Raw genomic sequence first — 23279 nt, 5'->3', positions numbered from 1 at the left:
ATGGAAACGGGGAGTGCAGCAAGGACAAATGGTACCACTGGGAAGTCAGAGGATGTGAAGAGTCCATCTGCCCCCAAAAAAGAAGAAGAAGTGAAGAAGACCACAAACCCTGGCGGAGGTGACAAGGAAGCTCTGAAGGGCACTGGCAGTGCTTCTTTGGAGACAGGGCAAATCAAGAGCTCCCTCTTCTCTGGGAGTGACTGGAAGAGGCCCATCATTCAGTTTGTAGAGTCATCCGACGAGAAAAGATCGACCTACTTTAGCATGGATTCAGCAGATTCAAAGAAGATGCAATATGCCAGTGGACAGATAGGAGACATGAGGAGACCACCCCTCTCCTTTGCAGAGAAAGGCGATCTCAGGAAGCCCCTCTTCTCCTTGGATTCCAAAAAGAGCTTCCTGCCTAGTGAAGGGGAAGGGAGGAAGTCGTTGTTCTCTGGCGGGCAGATGGGGGACCTGAAGAAAACTTCCCTCCCTCTGGTGGAGACCGGGGACCTGAGAAGATCTACTTTCAACAAGCCTGACCGAGCAGCTGGATCACGGCCCAGGGTGAAGCTCGAGGATGTTCTGTGTGATTCCTGCATCGATAACAAGCAAAAGGCCGTGAAGTCCTGCTTGGTGTGCCAGGCTTCCTTCTGTGAGCTGCACCTCAAGCCCCATCTGGAGGGAGCAGCTTTCCGGGACCACCAGCTCCTGGACCCCATCAGGGACTTTGAAGCAAGAAAATGCCCTGTGCATGGGAAGACCATGGAGCTGTTCTGCCAGACAGACCAGATGTGTATCTGCTACCTATGCATGTTCCAAGAGCACAAGAACCATAGCACAGTGACAGTGGAGATCGAGAAAGCGGGAAAAGAGGTAATGCTCTTTTTATTGCACGTTCCCATCAGTCTTTCCCACGGACCTCAATATCACACCACAGCTTTTGCTCTCCAGCCTACAGTCTCTCCTCAAATCATGTCTACAATGTCATTCTGGGATGCAGGGGTGGTGGATGGGAAGCATTTAGTGGAGAACTGATACTGCCTGGGTTCTGCTGCAATGGGATTGTCGTTCTCCTGATGGCTGGTTACAGCAGCATAGAGCTGGTGTTGTGTAGCAGACTGGGTTGGGGGGTGGAGAACGTGGTTTCCACCCCTGGTTGCACCACTGACTTTCAGCAGAAGCTGAATTAGAGCCCTACATGCTAAGTTTTAAAAAAAAGGTCTCAAGTTTTGATAGTGTTTGTGTAGTGTTATCCACAGCCAGAAAGGTGGGGCATTGCTCAATTTCAGGACCTCCAGAATACAGGTAGTCAGATCAGTGGCTGCTCAAGTTACTAGTGCCTGCTAGGTTACTACTGAAAATTGCCATCTCAGCTACTTAGAGTGAGATTATGGCTTTTTGTTTTTTTTCTTTCCTGTTACGGATATAATAGTGTCAAGCCCCACCTATGGGAAGAGTCTTTTGAAGCTTAGATGAAGAAAAAATCCCGCTGCAAACACAAAACATTATAATTTCCCCTTTAGAGTAACTACAATAGGTTCAGAGGATGGACATCTAAGGAGATGAGGCTGGTATGTGAAACAGTGCTCGCTCTAAGGAAAAGTCTTCCACCTTTGTTTGTTTGAAGTCTCATGCTGTTTGCTTTCTGGGTGGATATATGATTATTCCACTAGCTCTAGTCAAGATCAGAGTCTCACCATGTTCAGTGCTGTACATCCCCACAGTAAGAGCATGTCCTGGCCTAGAGACCTTCTGATCTAAGCAGACAGGACAGGAGAGATTACAGAACGGAGACCCATGAAACGGTATTGTAAAACAATTTGCCTAGAGTCACACAGACAGTCCATAGCAGAAACTGGAAGGGCACTAAGATCTGCTAAATCCCAGTCTTAAGCACAGCCCAAGCCAGCATTCTGATTTGGTGAACAAGCAAATACACGTAGCCGCTGCTGGAAATTCTTGAGTTACCCTTAGCTTGGAAGAACGGTTTAACTCTAAGGTGCTAGGAAGTTTTATCTCATAAGGCTGAAAGAACATCTTATCTTTATCTCTGTCTTCCTATGCAAATTTTTGGTCTTTTCTTGCAATGCCATCTTCAACTTGCAGCCTTGCAGAAACCAGACAAGGTTTCTTCCATGTCTCAGACAGTCTTTCTTAAAGAAATTCCTTCAGGGCTCGCTAGCCTGCTATTTGTTTCATAATTGCTTGTTCTTGTGTTTTTGATGTGAGCTCTGAACATAGTGTATGTATAACTCTCATAAAGCTGTGTCTAGTGTGTGCCAGGGTGCCTAATTCCTCTTAGCTGCTTATACTGAAAAGAGGTTAACAGTTGCTCCCTGAAGAACCAAAGCTGGCCAGAGCCTTCTTCCTGTGGTTGGATGGACCTGGAACACCTTGCTTTTAAAGAGGCAACCATAGCTGGGCAGAGAAGACTTTACCTAAGATTTAAACTATGTTTGATTTTTTTCTCAGAGTCCTTCTGCCGCTCTTGTTAGGTCCATGCTTTAGTTCCTGTACTGTCCTGTGCTGTTTCTGTTGCTGCTAAGCCTAAAGGATTTAGGGCTTTATCAATATGAATCATACACATGTGCAAGTTTCTCCTGACGATGAGTTTTGATCATGTTGTAACTTGAGTGAGTGTTCACTCAGACAAAAACAATTAACAGGATAGCTGTTGCTTTCAAATGTTTATTCCTAGCCCTGATTTATTCACCATTGGTGAAGCCTTAGCAAGAACCACAAAGAGGAATGAACATTTCCAAGTCCCCTGTGTGCACCACCTATTCCTTTTAAGTCTTGCAAATCAGCCAAGCTGGAAGATGACCACAAATTGGAAGAGTGCCAAAGCATGGCTGGTGATGCTGGCCTTTGTGGAAAGAATAAGCAAAAAACCCACATCAGGTCAACCCTATCCTTGCCCTGTTTTCACAGCTTGGGATCCAAGCAGCTCCAGGGTAGCTTTACTGCCTCCAATTTTGCTAACTATGCCACTGGACTGGTGATCAGAATACAGCTGTATCCAGACAGACCCTTTCAGTGTTGGTTGTCAAGGAACAACTGGTTTATCTGCAAGGATTTCCCAGGCGCTGGCTACCCTGTGACTCCAAACCTGGCGAGGATTCCACCAGAACTGGGGTGTGAGTGTGTGTCTATGCTGTGATGCACTTAAGCCTGTCAATCTGGGTGCTTAGCAATTTGGTGGCACAAAACTGTCACGTAAGAAGGTGTAATATGCTTGTTTTGGGTACATCTATTCCTTTCATATTGCAAAATTAACATAGGTTGCAGTCTCTTTCATGAGTTTATCCTTGCTATAGGCCTGTAGGGAAGAGAGGTGCTGTACTTTATGGTTGGGAAAGCAAGGTATAGCTTAAGATCCTCCTGTAGAATTAGGCAACTCTGCTTGCTCCACAATGCAGACAGACAGTACAGCTTAAGAGAAGAGGAATGCAAACAAGCCAGTATACAGATACCTACTGGTTAGAGCATTTAGGTAAGCAGTGGAAAGCTTGATATCTCTGTCTGTGAGACAGAGGGAGAACACAGCAGCATCTTCCACTTTTCAGGAGCCTGGGCTGAGAGCCACTCATCCCCCTTTTCCTGGTGCGCTGCTGAGCAGAGAAGAGTGAAAGGCACAGGGGTCAGACAGAGACAAATTGGCAGGGAAAACAGAGACTTTTTTTCTGAGTTTCCACCCAGTGGTATTTGCGTATTTTACCCAGCAAACCTTTAATGCCTTCCCCAGATCCACTTTGCATTAATTTCCTGCTACACATTTAAAGGAAAAGTAACACCCCCACCAGAATCAGTAAAAGAAACAACCAAGAAAAAGTCTGTGAGGCTGGGTAATAACCGCACACAGTTGAAAAGTGAGAATTGTCAACAGCAGCTTGTACACTCAAATAACACCCTCTGGCCAGCTTGATTTATCAGCAGAACTAGAGCCCCCCTTTCAGACAGCATCCTTCATTTTGAAAGGGGATCCTTCATTCAAAACCTGTTTTACAGGCCTATTCTCAAAACGAGACAATTTCACATATGCCTGCCAGTCACAGAGCTGTAAATAACTTGGCGCTACTATCCAGCGCCAGCCTTAGTACTCAGCATGTCAGGTCAGTTCTAGTGAAAAGCACTTTGATTTTTTTCTTTAATTCTTTACCTTTAAAGAAAAGTTAACATTGTACAGCTGGTTTAAAGAGGCAGCAGAGAACTGCTGTGCAGAAATGGGAGCTGGGTGTTCCTCGTTTCAACAAAGCGACTTTTAAAAGGGGAGACTTCACAGAGTCTGAACTAGGCTTTGAAGTCAACCATCCACAGAGATGGATCCAGAGGGATTTCTATCTGAGCCCTCTCTGTATTGCTTTCACTGTCTGAATAGAGAGCAAACAAGAGTGTGTCAATCTGGCCAGTGGAAGGATTTTTGACCTTTCCCACTTATGCAAGGTTAGGGCACGATGTGGCTGTGAGACCTTATCTACACTAGTTGTGGTTGCTCTGTGGACACAGCTTAAAACAGATGCTCTTTCCACAGAGATGGTGCAGTTACCTGCAGGATGTTCTTCCCAGCTGGAAGGCTAGGGAAGCTGAACAGCTGCAAATTGTGATTTAGAGTAGGTTTGCCTGTTTGCCTGCATTCTGCATTAACGCCTCTACAGTGAGGGCAGAACCTAGGGAAAATCCACCAGTTTGCAGGTAAGGAATGATCTTCAAACTGTGCAAAAAGAGAGCCTTTTCTGGGCTCAGCTTATACAGTGACTAGTGGCATTTTTGCAGGATGCTGGCAGTCTCCAGAGATTGTAGCCCGCTGACCCCCAACTCTGCTTAACAAAAGCTTAGACAGAAAAATGTCATGGCAAAACCAGCAGCAGTAACATCTCAAACAATTTGCTGATTTCTCAGCCATTTCATTTCCAATACAGGCTCTGTACTGGGACAACTAGTTTAAAAACTTCTTCTCTATCTTCATTATTGCATTTGGTTGTTGCTGTCAGATAATTAGCATAGCTCTTCCAGGCTGGTGACACAGGGGTGTTCCCTCATTCAGGGACTGGGTTCCCAGAGCATTAAGACGTGATGATGCTTGTATTTCTGCCTTGCGAAAATGAGTTGCATCATGATGCAAGACTCATAATCTCACATCTCTAGGTCCTTTACAGCACAAGGGCTGGGTTCAGTTGTGGATGTTTAGGTGTACACTCTGAACTTTCACTTAGGCCTCTTGACTGTCCTAATTAACTTGGATTCTAATATGGGATCCTCTCTTAGCTCAAAGATTCTCAGTGCCAGCATTTCTCAACCTGCTATAGTCAAACCGAATGGTCTAAATCTGTATTTCCTAGATCATCTTCACTGTTACTGTTATTTCTGCACTGTAGGGATGCCCCCCACAATGGGTGGAGCTGCTATATTATCTTTCACGAGGACCTTCTGAATCCCAAGTCCCACCCAATGGATTTGTTCTGGGTGGTTCATCACATAAGGGGATCAAGGATTGTTGACCCTGGAAAATCTGAGAAATGCAAAGAAAACTAGAAGTTTCTTCATAGGGATGAAGCTGAGAAGTTAACTGTCCCTGGTACCTGTAACCACCCTACTGTAAGTCTAACAGCAGATATATGTGGACAGCTATAGCAATTTTCCAGCCAGCCCAGACAGAAAAAGGCCTTAAAAACACCATTAAATCACCTTTGCTGAACCCCTTACATTGTGGCCCATCTCCAGAGCACCCCTAACTGAATCCGCCTCCTTGTGCCCATGTCACCAGTTCTTGTACTATTCCATAGTCTCCCTGGACCTAGTTTTAATTTTCTTCTACGGTAAGGCTAGTTTTAATGTTGGTACTATCATGCAATGAAACACCTCTCTTCACCTCCCTTGCCTTTGCTGGTGTCTGTACTAGTGTTTCCTTTTGCCTTCAGTATGGGTGTTTTAACCCAAGCTGAACCTGGATGACTGTGGTATTTGCATTCTGGCTATTGGAACTATCTCTGTAATTTCCATTTGCAAATCATAATTCTCACTCTAAATTGTAGTATGGGTCTGATCTTAAATGGGTTACATCCCATTCCAGAGGCACCCAAACTACCATTCTGGGTGAAGGGATATTATAACTGCAACAAGCTGTTAAGAGTTAGCTATCACTTTTGAGCAAGTAATAGTTTGCAAAATTCCTTTGAGACACGTCTTAATTAAAAAGTACTATAAAGGTATAATATTGTTATCACTACCTTCCAGCCATCACCTGCATTTTTTTCCTGTTACCTTTCTTTTCAAATCCCTTGTGTTTGGGAGTGTCTAGATGGCTGTGAAAGGTCTGCTCTTCTCAAAAATATCCCCCCAGTCCCTCTCTATATGATTTCACTCAGGTTCTGGTCATAAGAATGTCCTGATATTTAGGGATAAGGAGGGAAACAAGACCTCCCATTGCTCAGGAGATGTGCTTTTTACTTTGCTAACAATTAATGCCATCTGGATGTAGCTCTGTGGCTCAAGGAAACAACTTGCATTATAGTGTAATTTCTCACATTGGTTACTGCACTGCTATGGATATCTGGATCTAAGATGCTTTTATCTCATTGCATTTCCTTGCTGTGCAAAGATAGTTGCACACCTTTGGGTCTTGATGCAGAATACGTCTCACAGTGCACAAGAGAATGGAAAAAAGCATGCATTCCTCCAAGCCACTGTCTTGAAAATGTGAAAACTGTGGGGTCAAGCTCATGCCTTTACTCTCTTGATCAGTAGTAGAGAAAATTTTCTCATCTTGATACCTACATGGCTCCCTGATGATCCTGTACTGCAAAACCCTTCCATGTCTGCTCTGAACCCCTGCAGAATATGAGCTTCAGCTCATGGTGGCATTCAGTTGACTACTGAAGGCTGTCAGGGTGTACGGATAATATTTAGAGGGCTAGTGCTCTCCTAACTCTCAACAAACAATGACAATTACAATGACAATGTGAGGATGCAGCTCTTCTGGCATTGAGATACCTTCAAGTACATTTGCCTTTTTTGTTCCCCCTTTCTTCTGTTTTATAAGGCAATAAAACAACTACCAAATTGTTTTCCCTCTATAAATAGAGATTTTCTAAATTGGAACAGCTAGAGTCAATGGCTCTCAGATTCAAGCTCAAGAGGATGTTCAGACATGATGGTGACTGGCACCAAGACAAGAGCCCTGATGGGCTGATTTCCTTGGTCTGAGCTGGTTGACAGTTTGTTGCCTGCTTTTCATCATGTAATGCTGTTTTCTTCTCCTTGAATGGAGAATTGAAAACTTTTAAACTCTCACCTTGAGGGCAAGCATGATCACAAGAGAAGGCCCAGGTGTTCATGTTGCATTATGTTCTTGGATGGGCAGCAAAGCAGTGGAAACTACACTTTGTGTTTTAACAGCAGGGAGACCTCACTGTGTTTGCTGCTGTGGGAGTGGATCTATCCATCCCTCATCTACCCTGCCTCTAACTGTTGGCCTAAATGTGAGTTCTTTTGGGTAATACAACCATTTGCCAAAGGATCGCACATGAACAGTGGTTTTCAGAACTCTTCTAACGCGACATAGCTCAGTTGTGGAATACAGGTAATTTGTACCAACTGTGTAGTCCCTAAACAGCTCTGGGGATAAGTGTCCCATAGGCAGCCTGCCTGTAGTTACAGTTGTCCTGTGACCAACCTGTACGCACATGAAACACAGAAAGATCTTGAATTGCTTAAACAAAGGCTTTGTCATGATCTGCTGGGCAGGGACGTGGTGAATATGAACGACCGAGGGAGGGGTTGCCCAGAGTTAACGGTGCAAGGCATTAGTAAACAGCCAGGTCCTGGTCTGATCCAGAGACACACCAACCGGCGTGTTACACCTATGCGTGGCTGCCCAGCCCTCCACGGGCTCCAGTTCTATGAACAGCCTTGCATGCAATTGTCTGGCCTGAGCTTCTCTGGGAAGCCAGTGCAAAACGAAATGCAAATGAATCCCAGTGAAGCTGCTGATCTAAGGCAAGCATGGTTGACTACACCTCCTCCCTCCTCCTTTTGTGTTTTTTATTTTTTTCCAAGCATTCCCCAGCTTCATCATAACATGAAAGCTCTCAATTCAGAGCAAATTAATCCACAATCCTGTCTAAACAGAATTCCTGCCGGAGGCATCGTCCTCTTGTTGCAACACTCGTCAAACGTCATTCCGTAATTACATGAAAACTGTTATTGCTGCAGAGGCACACCCTGGGATGGGCCCTTCTCTGCATACACAGCTGAATTTTGAAACAGGCCTCCTCCCCCTTCAGCTAATGACTCTAATGTGATTAAAAGCGGCACCATGACGGTAGCCTAGTAGGTGGGTGCTTCTGCTGCTGTCTTTGCTGAGGGAGCTGAATGTCTTGACCCAGCCGGAAGCTCTGGGATCTTGTCCAGTGTTAGTACATGATCTCCATTTCAAGCAGTGCCAGGAACCCGTACCTCCCAGCTATTATTGTTCAGGGCCAAATGCGTAAGTGGAAGCACAGCGCCTCTTTGAAGTAGGCCACCCTCAGCCCCAGTTCATGAGACTCCCCTCTTCTTACAGGCTGAGCTTTCACTGCAGAAAGAGCAGCTGCAGCTTAAGATCATTGAGGTAGAAGATGAAATGGATAAGTGGCAGAAGGAGAGGGACCGTATCAAGGTGCGTATGGGATATTCTTTTAAGTTCACTTCTCTGTTTCTCTTGTACTTGTCACTTTCTTTCCCACTCTCTCACATCCCTCTCTTCCTTTCCTCAATTTCTCTGACATATCCAGCTCTTACTCACTCCATCCCTTACCCAGTCTATCTCATCACTCTCCAAAACTCACTCGTGCCAAATCTTGGAAACAACAACTCCTACTGAAGTCATCTTGCAACATACCCTGCAGGAGATCAAGAAGAGGCAGCACAGCCTTGTTACAAAATGATCCAAGGCACCTCCCTTTGGGTCCCTTACAGTTCTTCAATCACCAGTAGCCAGGCTGATTCAGAAACAAAGGTGTGCTGCTTTTTTTTCCTGCTAGACCACACACAAAAATAAACTCCAGAAGGGCTCTGGATTGCCCAAACAGAGATAAGGCAACAGGAACAGATGCAGTTACACCAACAAACATCTTGTTTATAATGGAATAGCTTATTTCCATACTGATACAGGGCTCCTTTATAATTCTTTCACCACGCTAAGGGGTAGACTATAGTAATGGTGGGGTTTTTTTTCATTTATACCCTAACTGAACAGAGCAGTGAAAACACAATTTGGAGACACCCCAGAAAATTTGCATAATATTAATAGGCAAAGCCATTATTCTCCCTTTTATGTGGCACACACACATTTGGCTTGCCAGTTCTGTTTTTCGTCTGCTTTATTATTACTATTATTATTATTGGAAATCTGACCTCGAAGTTCTAACTCTGACTATAGTTAATCCACAGTCCTTCTGAGTAATATTTCAGAAGGACCTAGAGGTCAGGTTTGTAAAAAGTGTTTCAGCACCTTTCATCCTTTGAAATGGTGGGAATTTGCTCCTCAAATTCTTCAGGAGCCAGAACCATGATTTAGAAGGTTAAACAGTGTTTTTAAATATCACCTAAGAGTGCAGTTCATGAATTGAAATAAAAGATATGCTCTTATAATCAGGAAGACAGCATGCCCTGTAGATTACACACACACAATAATTGCAAGAACAAATATTACCTTTCTTGGCACAACTTTTCTGGTGCTAAGACTTACATACCTAGAGTCTCCATAGTCACAGTCTAAATGCTGACAATGCTTGGATGTATCCCCCTCTGTATCCCTCTATTAGCAAGTGACTCCCTGAGAAGTTTAATATTTTATCTCTCCTGTGCCTTTTCTGCTGCCTTCTCTTTCTGACCCTTCCCTCCATAGAACTACACCACCAATGAGAAAGCCACAGTGGACCAGCATTTCAAAGAGCTGATCCGTGACCTGGAAAGGCAGAGGGACGAAGTGAAGGCTGCCCTGGACCAGAGGGAAAAGATTGCATCAGAGAATGTGAAAGAAATTGTGGATGAGCTGGAAGAGAGGGCAAAGCTTCTGCGGGAGGACAAGGAGAACAGGGAGCAGATCCACCAGATCAGTGACTCCGTGCTCTTCCTGCAGGTAACTGAGATCTCATTTTCCTTTCCTTTTTAAACATGAGGACAGGATTTGTCCCAAAGACAAATCTCAAGTTTGTGTAAGATTTGTTAATCTTCTCCGGTTCAATGCACATGTATGGCAGGAACCAACTCTGACATTTGAAGCTGTCTCTGCTCTGGTAGGTGAAGAATGAACTTAGGCATGCCAACACCTGCTTTTTTAGATGGCTACAGCTCACAGACAGAACATTTGTCTGCACCCTCCATCTTCACTGTTCTCCTTTGCACTTCATACTGTTTGGAGCCTAACATTAGCCAGTTCCCTAGGATCTAGCCTCTGTCTCATGTTCCTCAGTAACCTCTCCTCCCTTCTTTTTGACAGGAGTTTGGGGCTTTGATGCGGAATTACGTCCCCCCTCCATCTCTCCCAACATACAGTGTGCTGCTTGAAGGGGAGAGCATGAGCCCATCTATGGGACTCCTTAGAGATGACCTCCTAAACGTCTGCATGAGGCATGTGGAGAAGATCTGCAAGGCTGACCTTGGCCGCAACTTCATAGAGAGGAACCATATGGAGAATGGTAGAGTATCTGAGATCTGTCCCTTCCCTCCCTCCCTGGGCAAAGCCTAGCTGAGAGTCAGAGGAGATGAAGTGTGATGAGTGTGTTCTCACTGAGAAGAAAGTAAGGAAGGACCTAAGGGAAGTGGGAGATGCACTACCTATAGCTGAAACTCATTCTGGAAAATCAGAGCTATCCTACCAGACCTATGTGGGGTTGGAGCCAGTTGAATTGCCAGGGATTTAAAGTATCTCATGTGTAGGGGACCCAGGGGTCCAAACTAGCTCCACTGCCCTAAGTGCTGTTTCATGTTATGGCTTCATAGGGTTTCATTGGTTCAGCCACATCCCGTGTGGGACTTCAGAGAAACACTTCTCTTGGGGGTCGAGACCGGTGACCCTTCCCTCCTGCAAGAGGCCATCAGGGACACTCTGCCTTGTGCCAGGCTCCAACAAGCCCCCACAAGCTTAGCATGACGGTTTCTACATGGAAGATGGCACAGATATACTAAGGCAAACCAGTGGCTCACTAGGTAAATTGAGAAGGCAGTGGCAGAAATGTGAATATAGCCATCCCAGTATGGCAATTTTGAAATCCTGTCATTAACTTATTTGTACAGCTCGGTTAGCACATTTGCTGTGCTGGTATGACATACCATTTTACAACAGCCCATTTCAGCCACTGCTTGCCTGGCTGGAACATGAAATACCCTGCGAGCACCTGTCACTGAAAATCTAGTAACAGATTTTCCAAGGAAAAAGGTCTCCATTTTGGTGTTCAGGTTAAGCTATGACTTGAACCAGCATAACTCTCTCTGATCATATTTCTCTGCACATTCCACGAGGGAGAGGTTTGTTTCCCGCCTGCCCTGAGCCAGGGTGTTCAAGGGACATGCAGTGCCAAATGGTCCCCACACTTCAGTGATGTTTAAGGATGGGTGATCTTAAGTGAATAGAGAGCTCATGGTCAATACCGCAGCACTGCAAGGAATCTTTTAAGTTTTAGAACCCACTTACTTTCTGTGTCTCCCAATTAGTTCTGCAGAAAGGACTTGTCTTGCATCAAGCTCACACATAAGATTAGGAGGACAGGGCACTCAGTGGGACTCCACAACTGAGGTTCACTTCCCAGCTCTCCCACAAACAGCCTTTGTAACCTTGGGCAAGTTACTTAATCCCATGAAATGACCTCTTGCACTAAGAATAATAGGGATCAGAATTAATTGTTATCTCACCAGGCTGCTATAAGGATATAATCTATTAATAATTGTGGAACCCCAGATACCAGAACAATAAAGGTCAAGAAGCTGGATAGGTAACGTGAGGATAAATTGCACCTTGCTCTCCAGGAGGATGTGTAACTTGAAAAGATGCAGGAATAATCTCAAGTCCAGTTCATACAACACAAACAACTGAGGAACTCTGCTGCAAAACTGCAAGATCACTGTTATTTCATTCAAATTCACAACACTCACTAGACATTTCTCCCATATTAATACACCACCTTTTTCCCTGGGCAACAGCCATACAAATCACTCCAACCTCCTTCCAGAAAAGACAGATCCACATTACAAGATGATATAATGAAGGAGGAGGGGAAGAAACAGTCAAAAAAAGCCCAAACCCCAGGCAAAAAGCAGCCTGTCGAAGAGATGCATAAAGGTCAGAACAACATGGGTTCGGTTACCGGTCAACACACTAATGTTTTTCAAAGCCTGGGTTTTGTGAATCAGCCTGTCTGGCATTCACAATCTAGAGCAATATGGATGAAGGTGACATGGGAGCAGAGTACATTTAGATCTGTAATGAGAATCACTAGTATTCATCAAGTGTCAGCCTGCTGCCTTCCTACATTATGGAGAGAAAGAGAATTTCCAAACTCTGGATGGCGTAACGTCAAAGGGTGTTGAATGCCTGACTTCTCACAGCTCTTCTGAAAACTAGATGAGTAGCATAAGAACACTTTGCATTCAAGTTACCATAACTTAGGAAGTTATCTTCCATCTGCTAAGCTGTTTTTTGCCAATGCTGAAGCAAATACATTTTACTTGGCCATTTGTACAACCCAACGTTGAGTATGCATATGTTCAGTTCTAGTAGCTCTGGAAAAGACTGACTACTTCTTGATCACTTGATCACATTTAATTAGGGTGCGCTCCATGTTACTGATGCCAGAAGTCCTCAATGGTACTTGAAATACATGGGATTCAAGTGCCAAAACATTTCTGAGCAGGGCAACAATTAACTACTGTTAGAAACCTGGGCACTTTCAGAAACTTTACTGGGGATTTAATGGACACAGCTAGGAGTCTGCCTAATGAGAAGAACAGTGGTATCCACTCAGTTGGGAAATGTTATTTAAGGTGAGTCTCAGAAACTTCAGAGCTCTCCGTTTTTCAAACCACAGTTACACTTGAAAGAGGACAGCACTCTGCACCTAGTGACTGCAAGGAAATAACTCCACAATTACTTAATGGATTTAATTAACTCAGACTCCCCCTGAGTCATTGCAACAAATTCATTTGCAACCGGCTTGATCTTCTAGTGTAAAAAACTTCCCAGGAAGAAATACTATATTAATGGAATGAAACCTGCTTAATAGCAGACTCCAAAGGGAATCCACTTTCTTTTAGTTGTCATAACAGGTACCTACTTAATAGTGTGGCAAGAAGGCAAATAATCAGAGAACATCCAGGGAGTTTAAATAACACATAAATTGGAGAAGTAACATAAAAGTTTGTTCAGTGACTTAAGAATCAAAGAATGGAACTATTTAAACATGGGAACCAAATTTACCCCCTTGCAGAGAACAATAGGTTTATGTAACACTTGAGGCCTTAAAAGAAAGTATTTTTATGAGCAACTGTATTGATAGAGGGTATCATTTCCTGTGGATCAGTGTCAGAAAACCAAAACGAGGCTGCGTAATACTTGGCAAAATGTTGGTTTCATCCACTTGGCATGCAGCTCGAACCAAACACTCTTGTCCAAGAGCTCAGGAAGCTAGAGCTGTTTGCAACTCAGGTTTAGCATCCTTCTTTAAAAACTGAAGAAGCCAACCCATTGCACCCTCTCAACACTGACTTTCTTGAGCTTTGTAATACTTGCAGTTCAAGATCTGCTGGTTGAAAGCCAGCACTGTGCACAGGTTAAACACACAAAAGAAGCCAAACCCAAACCACTGCTCTTGAAGTGGGATACATTTTTAGCCACACAGCAGTATTTTGGTAGGAAAATGTCTCAACCCTCAAGTCTCCCTATGGATTTTCAGGAGATAGCATATCTACTGAATGGCTGAATGCTTCAGCTGTGCTACATCTCCGAGGCAGCTTTCTTGTTTTATTCCAGGCTGAACTTCTGGGCAGCTACAGCACTGCTTTACCTCCCAGCCAAAGAGTCCCAATAGAGGAATCACAAAAATAGAGGAACTTGTTTTCAAACAGCAGAACCATCTCTCCTGCAGCACTTGAGGAAGCAATTCCAGTCTCTTATCCCTTTCCCCCTCCTCCCATCCCTCTCAAGGCCACTAAACTGCCTCCTCCAGCTCACGCCCTGCTCTGCTTCTCCAGGTGACCACCGGTACATGATGAACAACTATGAGTGGAACCAGCCCGACAACTTGAAGAGATTTTCCATGTTCCTGTCTCCCAAAGGTAAGGCACCCTAATGGTGGTCAGGTTTCCTCTAAACACAGCATAGGAAAGGAACTTCATTAATGATTTGTCCCAAAATTTGCTTTCCCTCATATTTCCCTGCTGTCCCCTGGACAAGATTGGTCCCTCTGCATTTGTTTATGCCGGGTCTTCTCTCCAGCTTACAGAGCTTTGAAAAGTTTTTGCCTTTTCATCTCAAACAAGGCAGCAAAGGTTCTCAACTCCATGGAGGAGAGCTCAATCAGCTGAACTCTTTCAAGAGTGTAGTTTGTGAATATAGGGGAGCTTTAACATGTGTTACCGGGTTGAAGTTAAGTGTTATTCTCCACCAGAAGCTTACCCCACTGTGCTATCAAGTGTGAAAGCTACACTAGGCTTGCTCTGCATTAGGATTTTACTTTCACCAGAAGACATACTTTTTCCCTACAGGGAAAGGATAGAAGAAGTGAGGAATGTGTCCTAAAAAAGCAGGAGTCTGGGGTTCCTTCTGAACTCTGACACTGACAGGAGCAGCCCCAGTGATTTGTTTATGTCCCAATTGTTACATGAACACCATAGGATGAGTCTTTAGAGTGAATGACTGTTTTCAACACATTCAGTTGTAAAATGGCAGTTGTCTATTTCTAAATTAGTGTCAGGACCTCCAGAGCAAGAAGCAGAGAGTGCTAAAAGCCTAGGCAAGGCAATGCCTATAGAAACAAAAGAACAGAAAGGGTAGCACAAAATAAGTAACCAAATTTCCTCTGGTCCCTAGAGAGCAAGGCCCTGCCTGGATTTGCCAGGTGTTTACAGCTGCTGTTCTGCAAAGCCAGATGGGAAGGGATATGCCAGCAATTAGCAGTGGCACTCCCCTGAAGGCGTATTTGAAGTGCGATGTTGCCTGCTCTGTCATTAGGGTTTCATGGGGATAACCCAGATCCCAACACTGAGCCCTTTGTCTGGATTTCCACTTTGCCCTTTCTCCTCTGTTACCAGCCCACGCCTGGCAGCTTGCTGGCAGCCCTGCCTGGCGCCGTGGGGGTGAGGACACCATTCGGAGCAGATACCAGGGGCAGAGGCGAACTTCCCAGTTGAGCGTCTGCAAGCCTTTAGCAGGACTGTTTCCTGCAGGCCCCCCAAGTTAGAGGGCAGCCTCTTCCATCAGAGGCTGCAGAGGGGCATTTTTGCCAGTGGTGGGTTCATTTTGCATGGAATCTGTCTCCAAACACCGCCTGGATGGTTATAGCTGCTATCTTGCCCCAGCTACTTCAGGGCTTTACAGGCCCTGTGCTGTCAGGTAAACACACGTTCTGCTAAGCAGAGCTGCCAATGCTGGGGAGAGACCACAGTCTCGGCCCTACATCCAAACCTGTTTTGAACCCTTTGTTTGTTGCCCTTACACGTCTACATTTTCCTGAGACCACAGACATGTTGCCTTCCAAAACTACTCATTCTTTATTTTCTGCCAACAAAGTTACTTCGTCCCAAAAAACTAAGCACATGATTGCACACACAGTCTCCCCTGAAATGGGGACTGAACAGCACTGGATTCTCCAGCAGAGTGAGGGCTCAAGCATGATAGAAAGGAACCAGCTGCTGAAACCACAATGATGGGGACTTTGGGAACAGAATGAATCAGTAGGCAAAACAGGAGACATGACCCACTTAGCTTGCATGCTGGCTAGCAAAGGATTATCCAATGAATAATGCAGTATACCCATAATCATTTAACTCTCTAGAGCTTTCTATGCTCTATCAATGTGTCACGTAGAAGTCCAGCACTTCCTCCGATTGCATCTTTTCTAAGGAATTCCATAAAATGGGAGGAAAAAAAAAGAGGACCACCCTTTGCATTGCATAATATGCACAGAATCCTTGAATATCTCATGATAGTTTTGTAACACACGCTTTTTCTCACTAGGTTGGATCATTGCAAATTCTGCCTGAGGCCACAGCGGCAAGTCTGTTTGCTGCATTGAGGAATGCTACCCAAGTGGTGCTCTGCGCTAATTGCAGTGGCCCATACTAAGAAACTGCTTGGATTCGAGCTGAACGTATAGGTTTTTAAGCCCTGCTTAAATTCAAGGAGCCTTCCACTGCTCTTATCATTAAAGACAGTATCGCAGAGCATCTGCCTGCAGGAATGACATAATGAGACAGAGGGGAGACATAAAGGGTTTCAAATGCTGCCTAAAAGATAGAGGAACAATCTGTTCAACTGCTCAACACTCCTTTCTGTCCTCTTCCACTGAGCTTTCTTCTCCCGATGTTGCAAACAGTTTGGCCAAAGCCAGGAGGAGGTTGGAAAGATCATCTTGTGCCTTTGGAAGTCTTTGAATGAAGAGTAGAAGGGACTCAGCATACAGAGAGGGAGAGATAACTGCTTAAATAGAAACACTGCTTAAATAGAAAAGCAGTCCACAGGATGGCAGCAAAACAGCTCAAAGTATTCGTTTCTCTTTTGCTCTTCTGGGAGTCCAGTGTCTCACAGAAGGGGTACAACAGCACTAGTCTGCATCACAGCATGATGTCCTAGCGAAACCCTGGAGCACATGCCTGTCACAGTGGCTGAGATAATGTGCGCTTGAGCAAGAAATGTTCCTCTACTTGTGTCTCTTGAGCTCTAAATCCAAGCCTCTGCCTGCAGGTCTCTTTGCAGAATAGTCATGTTAAGTAGACAAACCTGAGTTGGCAACTTAGTACAGCTAAAGACAGCTCTGTGGCAGTTAGAGCACTTTGTTCTCTAAATGAGAAGTCTATTCACCATTCCCTAGAACCCAGAAAAAAAAGACCAGGCTTTCTCTACTCCCTGGTCCCAGATTTCTGGTTTGGGGCTTCTTCCAAATTGGTGGGGACTGTTTCATAGAGCAATGCCAGGCACAGGCCTTTGAGCCAGCTCATCAGGAGCCGACTGCTGAACTGGATGCTCTTGTTTTACAGCCAGTTTCAACCCACGATCATGGGAATTTTCCTCCTTCCAAGCGACTGAGGAAACACTTGGTACGGGTAATTCCGACTTCAGTTTGAAAGGATCTAACCCCCCGTGCCACAGCTTTCTAGCTGGCTAACCAACCTTTTCTGCTTCCCCTGTCAGCTGTCCTGTCACCTGTCAATCACTGTCTCACAGAGCCATCTCTTACTTTTAGCTGGGTTATCAGCACCATCTGCATACACCCAAACCCAGGGTCTCACTGCTCTAAGCGCTGTGTATATAGGAGGGAAAGAAATCCCTGGTCCTCATGGTTCAGACAGTGAAAGAAGAAGATGGAAAACATAGGTGCCAATTTGTGAAGATCCTGAGATACCTAACCAACTGCAATCAACCAGAGTGCCAACATCATCCAAGGCAATCTGGGGAGGTTGTGGTAGAACCAGGAGCAGACTCCAGGTACACTCAGCCAGTCTCAAAAGCACAAGGCTGCTCTTCTCCATCACCCATACACCTTTTACTTAGCTCATAAGTTCTCAAAGACAAAGCTTGCCCAATGTTCACTGTCTGTACAGCGTCCAGCACAATGGAGAGGGGTTGCTTTGAGCTAGTGTACGAAAGCCAGCAGCAGCAAGTCATGCCTTTTTTTCACAGATCCCCACCTTCCTTTTTCTCGCCTATATTTTCTTACTTTGCTTCATTCATGCTCAGAGGGTCCTGCCTTTCCTTTCATTCAGAGGCAGCCAACAAGCATCCACGGCCACTCGACCTGGGGGAGCTCTCGTGACTCACAGCCACACCTAAGTCGTTCCTGCTTTTCATGCCACAGGCAGGGCTGTCTCCCTCTCATCACCTCTGCTCTCAGATTAATTTTGGCAGCCAGGGCCTGACCCTAAGGAGGCCAGGAGGAGAAGCCTTTCTTTAATTTCAATGGGCTTTGAATAAAGTCTCAGCTGCTTGGAGGCAAGGGAGCTTCGGCAGTTTTGCCTCATTACTCCAGTCTCCGGAGATGCAGTTTACCTGTGAGGAAGCTGCTGCTCTTCAGTCACACCTGCACTCTGGGTCTCTCAAGAGAAAGGGTCTTCCCTGCCTGCCTGGAGCATTGAGATCTCTTCACACTCGCACACTATGTACATCGGGACCCCACGACTGGCTGCTCTCATCTGCCTTTTCTTACTAAGAGAAAAGGGACAAAGCTATTAGTTCCCATTTTCCCCCAAGCTGGTTGAAGGTAGTTTTACAGGCTGTGTTTTGAAAAGCCTAGGCTTCCCCACTGCAGCATGCAACACCATGGAATAACATAACCTCTTCTATCTTCCAGTAGGCAATGGTACTAAGCTGCCTTTTCAGTTCTCCTCGGTGGGACAGAATCCGCCTGGTGACTTCAGCAAACAGTCTGACGGAAGCCTCTTCACTAAGACCGGTACTAGGCATTTAGTTTTTTCCCCTTCCTTCTGCCCCTTTTTTTGGTGATAAGGCATTTAATCCTGCTCTTACTCCCCCAGAGAAGGCCTGGAGCAGTCCTACACCAGGCCCATATCTCCTGCCCTGACTGTCAATCTCTTAGGTACACACACATGTTTACATGAGCAACTTGCTCTGCTGAACCAGGGCAAGAGGAGTTTATTTAAGAGCATTTAAAAGTATTAAAAAGTTATATCTAGTGAATAGTTGAAGGGGTTTTAAATTTTGTTTCTAATGCATAGAGATGAGAATTTTAGATTATTTTAGAGGCATAGGGGCCAGGGAGAGAAAGATACTAGGAAATTATGTTCATGGCCATTTACCCCTCTAGCTTCATCAGTGTTTTAAAACAGCTATCAGCCTGAAAGAATAATAGCCACTGAGCACAACCTTTAAAAAAAATATGCAGTAGCTGCTTGTCCTCCTGAGAATCCCCCATTCACCGTCTCATAATCCTCTTTTCACTACCCACTAGTTCAAGGGCACCAGAGGTGGAATCCAAGAGCATCAGCACCTGCCAAGCAGAGTCAGGTCTGATTAATTTGCGAATGGGAGAGGGTGGGGAAAGGCCATTGCCTGATAGCCCTGAAACTGGTTGTGATTCAGCAGGGCTGGTATTATTTTTGAATCAGAATGGAGCTGGTGCGGTAGAAGGGGGTTAGGGCTTATCACACTGCCAAAGGTACTGTCATTAATTTCTGACATGAAACCCAGGCCTCAGCTCTTTGTACTAATTAAATAGCCTATAGTGTTCTTTGCAAGAGTCAGAATGCTTAGATCAGGACTTGGCCTAAATTTAATTGGACTGATTGCATTCCACCTCTCTGTGTTCCTCAGACATTTTAATTAGACCTTCTTTACTCCCTTTTCCTAACTGATTGGGTGGTGGAATAGGCATCTGTCTGACGGCTGTTGTGTCCCACCCTAGAAATGGCTGCATTTCAATGTTAAGCAATGCAATACTAATTATGTGGCACTTCCAGTCCTGCTACTCGTCTTGACGCTCACAAGGGGAGACGGGGATGGTGGCAGAGACTGATCTATAACAGGCTGTTTTATGTTGTCACAGCTTATCCTTCAATAGTGAGACATCAGTCTGCAAAGGTGACGCCACAGACATGGAAATCCTCTAAGCAGTCTGTATTGGTAAGAAATATACCCTTGGTGTGAAAGTATGTACACAGCTTCAACAAGAGAACTATCTGTTCTAGGGATACCTGAGACTTCAGAGACTAGGGCTTGAGTCCTTTAGAGATGGGAAAGTAAAAGCTTCAAGTCAACAACTTCTATTACTTTTTTTCTGTGTTAACTGCATCTACAGAGGGATGCAGATTAACCCCTGCTCCCCCCCCCCGCCCCAGCTCTGGGTTGTAGGAATAATTTTGAAAAGATTTTGCCCTGGTCTAAAATTTGATCCAGGCTTCTAGCAGCTATACAAATACTATAGCACACACGCTGCTATCTGTAGTACTTTTCCTCCCTGAAGGGATATCATACACTCTTAGTAGTCTGTGACGTCTCAAAAGCACAGATTTTATAAATGACACCAGAGACAACCACGTAAAAGTATCTTGCTAATTACATCCTACAGTGGGTAGATGCAATATCAAAGATAAGGGCTCAGACTACAATCATAAATCACTAGAACATCTGTAAGTCACTCATTTTGCACTGTTAGCACAAAACAGGTAACAGTGCATTATAAGGGACAAAGAACAGTGATATTTTAGGTCTTGTAATCCTAAATATACAAGGTTAACAAACAGTTAATGCAAAACCACAGAAACAGTAAGTTCATCTATTTTTCTTAACATCCATTCACACCGTGCTGCATTAAGATCTTGCACGATCTGAATTAAGGTCATCAAGTTTTTGCCCCCATCTCCACAGATGAAATCTATTTTTTGAATTCTGATTATACATTTCTGAAAGATTATTTACTGTTCTCTGGAGATAAGACTTGTAAGTAGAGGGTCAAGAGTCAAGAGCATTCCCACACCAAAAGAAGAAAACAGAGGAAATACACAACAGTTAGAAAGTGGCTGCCTAAGGACTGCAGCTGTATGTCGCTGCTAAATTTTCAAGGCCCCACCAGGAGATGAATGCCAGTGAAAGGGATGTTCCTTGGTAGACTGTATCACTTTCAGAAAATCCAGCCTTGGGTCTCTGAATGTGCTATGGCAAAACATATCTCTTAGGAACAGCAAAGTTTTGCAGTATCTTCTCTGTCTTGTGTTTGATCACTGCCTTTCTCAAAGATCATCTACTTCATCGTGTGTGCCCAGACGGAGACTCTTCCTAGTGATTTTAGATACCAACCTATCCTCCCTAATGGTGGTGTTATACTGGGGAAGTCTGGTCAGGAAAGTGAAGTCTCTGTGAACACTGGGCACTGGCAGATGTGAGTATGGTCTTCTTAGCAATAAGCACCCCACTGTACGACAGTCAGTGTGCTGTGCTCCCTGAACACAACCCATGCTTTCCCTAATCCCCATAAAGAAAGACTGGCTCCCCACATGAAGTCACCAGTCTTTTGTCTTTTTCTCTCTCGTGCATACACTTGCAGCAGCTACTTTATTTTTATAGCCTATATTCACCAGATAGCCCTGAACCTAACAATTGAATTGATAAATACAAGCATTAAAAAGTCCCAAAATAGAAATACACGCTCTGGACTGCAGTAGCTCTGCAGAAGCTTTTATGGTCTATTGGGCCAATAATCTAGCTTTTAAAATAGTCTTAAATATGTATTTAAGTAATACACATTCTAAAAGCTCTGTAAATATGAATTTTCACAAAGGACTATACTGTTTAAGGAGGAATGTCTTTTTAACTCACAGGGAGTTCTCTAAAATGAAGCCCCCCTCTTCCATCTCTTAATTATATTGGAAATTAAAGCCATAAAATGAAAAGAATTTCAACAAAAGGGAACATTGAGCAGGAGGTATTGGGAGTCGGCACTGAGCAGCAAGATGGGCTGGGTTTGCTCTGCCTATACTTCTACCTCCTGCCGTGCCTGATATTAACTACTGCGCTGCACAAAAGTGTACCCAGCACGTTGCTGTGAGGTCTCTCCCACCTTCTGCAAGTGAGATCTGGGCAGTGGATCAAACCTAAGACAGATCAGACATTACAAAACCACAGTTGTTCCTGATTGCCTGGCTCACTGCTTCACTGGTGTAAGCATAGAGGCTAAAGATTTTGCCTTGAACAGTGCAACCAGCTATCGCAGTCAATAAACTGGCTTTTGTGTTTTGCAATCTTCCCAAGCCAACACTAGGCTGCACAACACAACTTTGCCACGTGTTGCTTATTTGTAATGCTGCAGATGAGAATGAAATTCCAGGGGTAGGTCCTGATGAGGAGAGATGCAATTAGAGACTGGAGTAAACAGAGCTGGAGAGACAGAAAATTCCTTTAGGCTCTGCCCCTGCCTCTCCACTTAGGCTTCTGTTTACACAAACATTTAGTACTGGGCCCTGCAACATGTGAAAGCGTGAATAAACAATACACCATTGTGTGAGAATTTCCATGCACAAGAGTTTTGGCTTGCCAGCCAGAGAGCACAAATAAATACCATGCAACTTAGTTGATCACGCACATAACTGTGCATGGCTTTAAGTGTGAAAACTCCCATGAGTTCTCAGGTTAGTGAGCAATTAAAAGACACTGACAGAAGCATAAAAATAAAGGTGACATTCCTCTTCTCCCAAAAACCTCTCATCAAACCGTGAGTCATAGTCTGAGATTTTATATGATGCACAGACTCATTTGGCTCAGGAATGAAGTCCATGCAAAGCATGCGTATAAATCAAAAAGCAACACCATTTGCATTTGATCACTCCAGCACCTCCAGTAGTGAAATGAGGTGGTGGTGTTCCACAAGAGGAAAGAAGACTGACGGTGTTAAGATAGGAGTATGTTAGGACATGTATGGTTGGGCTACCTAGAAGGGTGAAGTATAGGCCGTCAGAAAAAGAAGGTAGGTCAAACTCACATGCCCCAAATTCTCCATTGCAGTCACATTACCGCCCCTTTTACGTCAACAAAGGCAATGGAGCCACTTCCAACGAGGCACCTTGATTCCTGAAGATTTAGGGAAGAGCTGGCAGCACTTGGAGTGAAGACTCAGCTGCGGATTTTCATGGATGTACCTGCTACTATATTAACCTTACTGCTCTAATCTCTGCCAGGGAGAGGGAAGGTGCAGAAGGGAATGGCCTTTACTAGAGGAAACAAGGACTTTTTCCAAATCCCCTTGAAAGCTCTGCAGGCCTTAACAACGTAACCCCATCCTCTGCTGTCACCTCCTTATTCCCTCTCTGTCAATGCCCTGCCCTTTGCCTCTGCAGAGCGAGCTGCTCTGCTTCTCCCGGGAAGCATGCATGCTTGGGTGGCACCGCCCCTCCCGCTATACCAGTTGCCCCCTTGTCTTGAGTGTGTTTATATGACCATAGCTGTTAAGTCCTGGTGAAGGTCCCAAGCTGGGGGGGCCCAAAGGTCTTCCTGGAATGGAGAGGCCCTAGCCACTGGGAGCAGTGACAGGCTAAAGCTCTTCCCATGCCTCTCTACCCCATGACCTGGCGCTGCCTCTGATGGGGGGACACACAGC

At 44.8% G+C, this 23279-nt stretch overlaps 1 protein-coding gene across 1 annotated transcript; it reads left to right on the top strand.

Moving 5' to 3' along the window:
* TRIM29 (tripartite motif containing 29) lies at positions 1 to 22750 on the top strand. The gene is made up of 9 exons (XM_059829752.1): positions 1 to 858; positions 8546 to 8641; positions 9872 to 10105; positions 10466 to 10664; positions 14212 to 14295; positions 17215 to 17274; positions 18525 to 18626; positions 19737 to 19813; positions 22688 to 22750. The coding sequence occupies exons 1-9, from the start codon at positions 1 to 3 to the stop codon at positions 22748 to 22750; spliced, it is 1773 nt and encodes a 590-aa protein (XP_059685735.1).
* The last annotated feature ends 529 nt before the right edge of the window (positions 22751 to 23279 follow it).

The sequence above is a fragment of the Gavia stellata genome, chromosome 26 (assembly GCF_030936135.1).
Source record: "Gavia stellata isolate bGavSte3 chromosome 26, bGavSte3.hap2, whole genome shotgun sequence".
In the NCBI taxonomy this organism is placed as follows: Eukaryota; Metazoa; Chordata; class Aves; order Gaviiformes; family Gaviidae; genus Gavia; species Gavia stellata.
The sequence above is the reverse complement of the archived record's forward strand: the minus strand, read 5'-3'. Positions and strand labels throughout refer to the sequence as shown.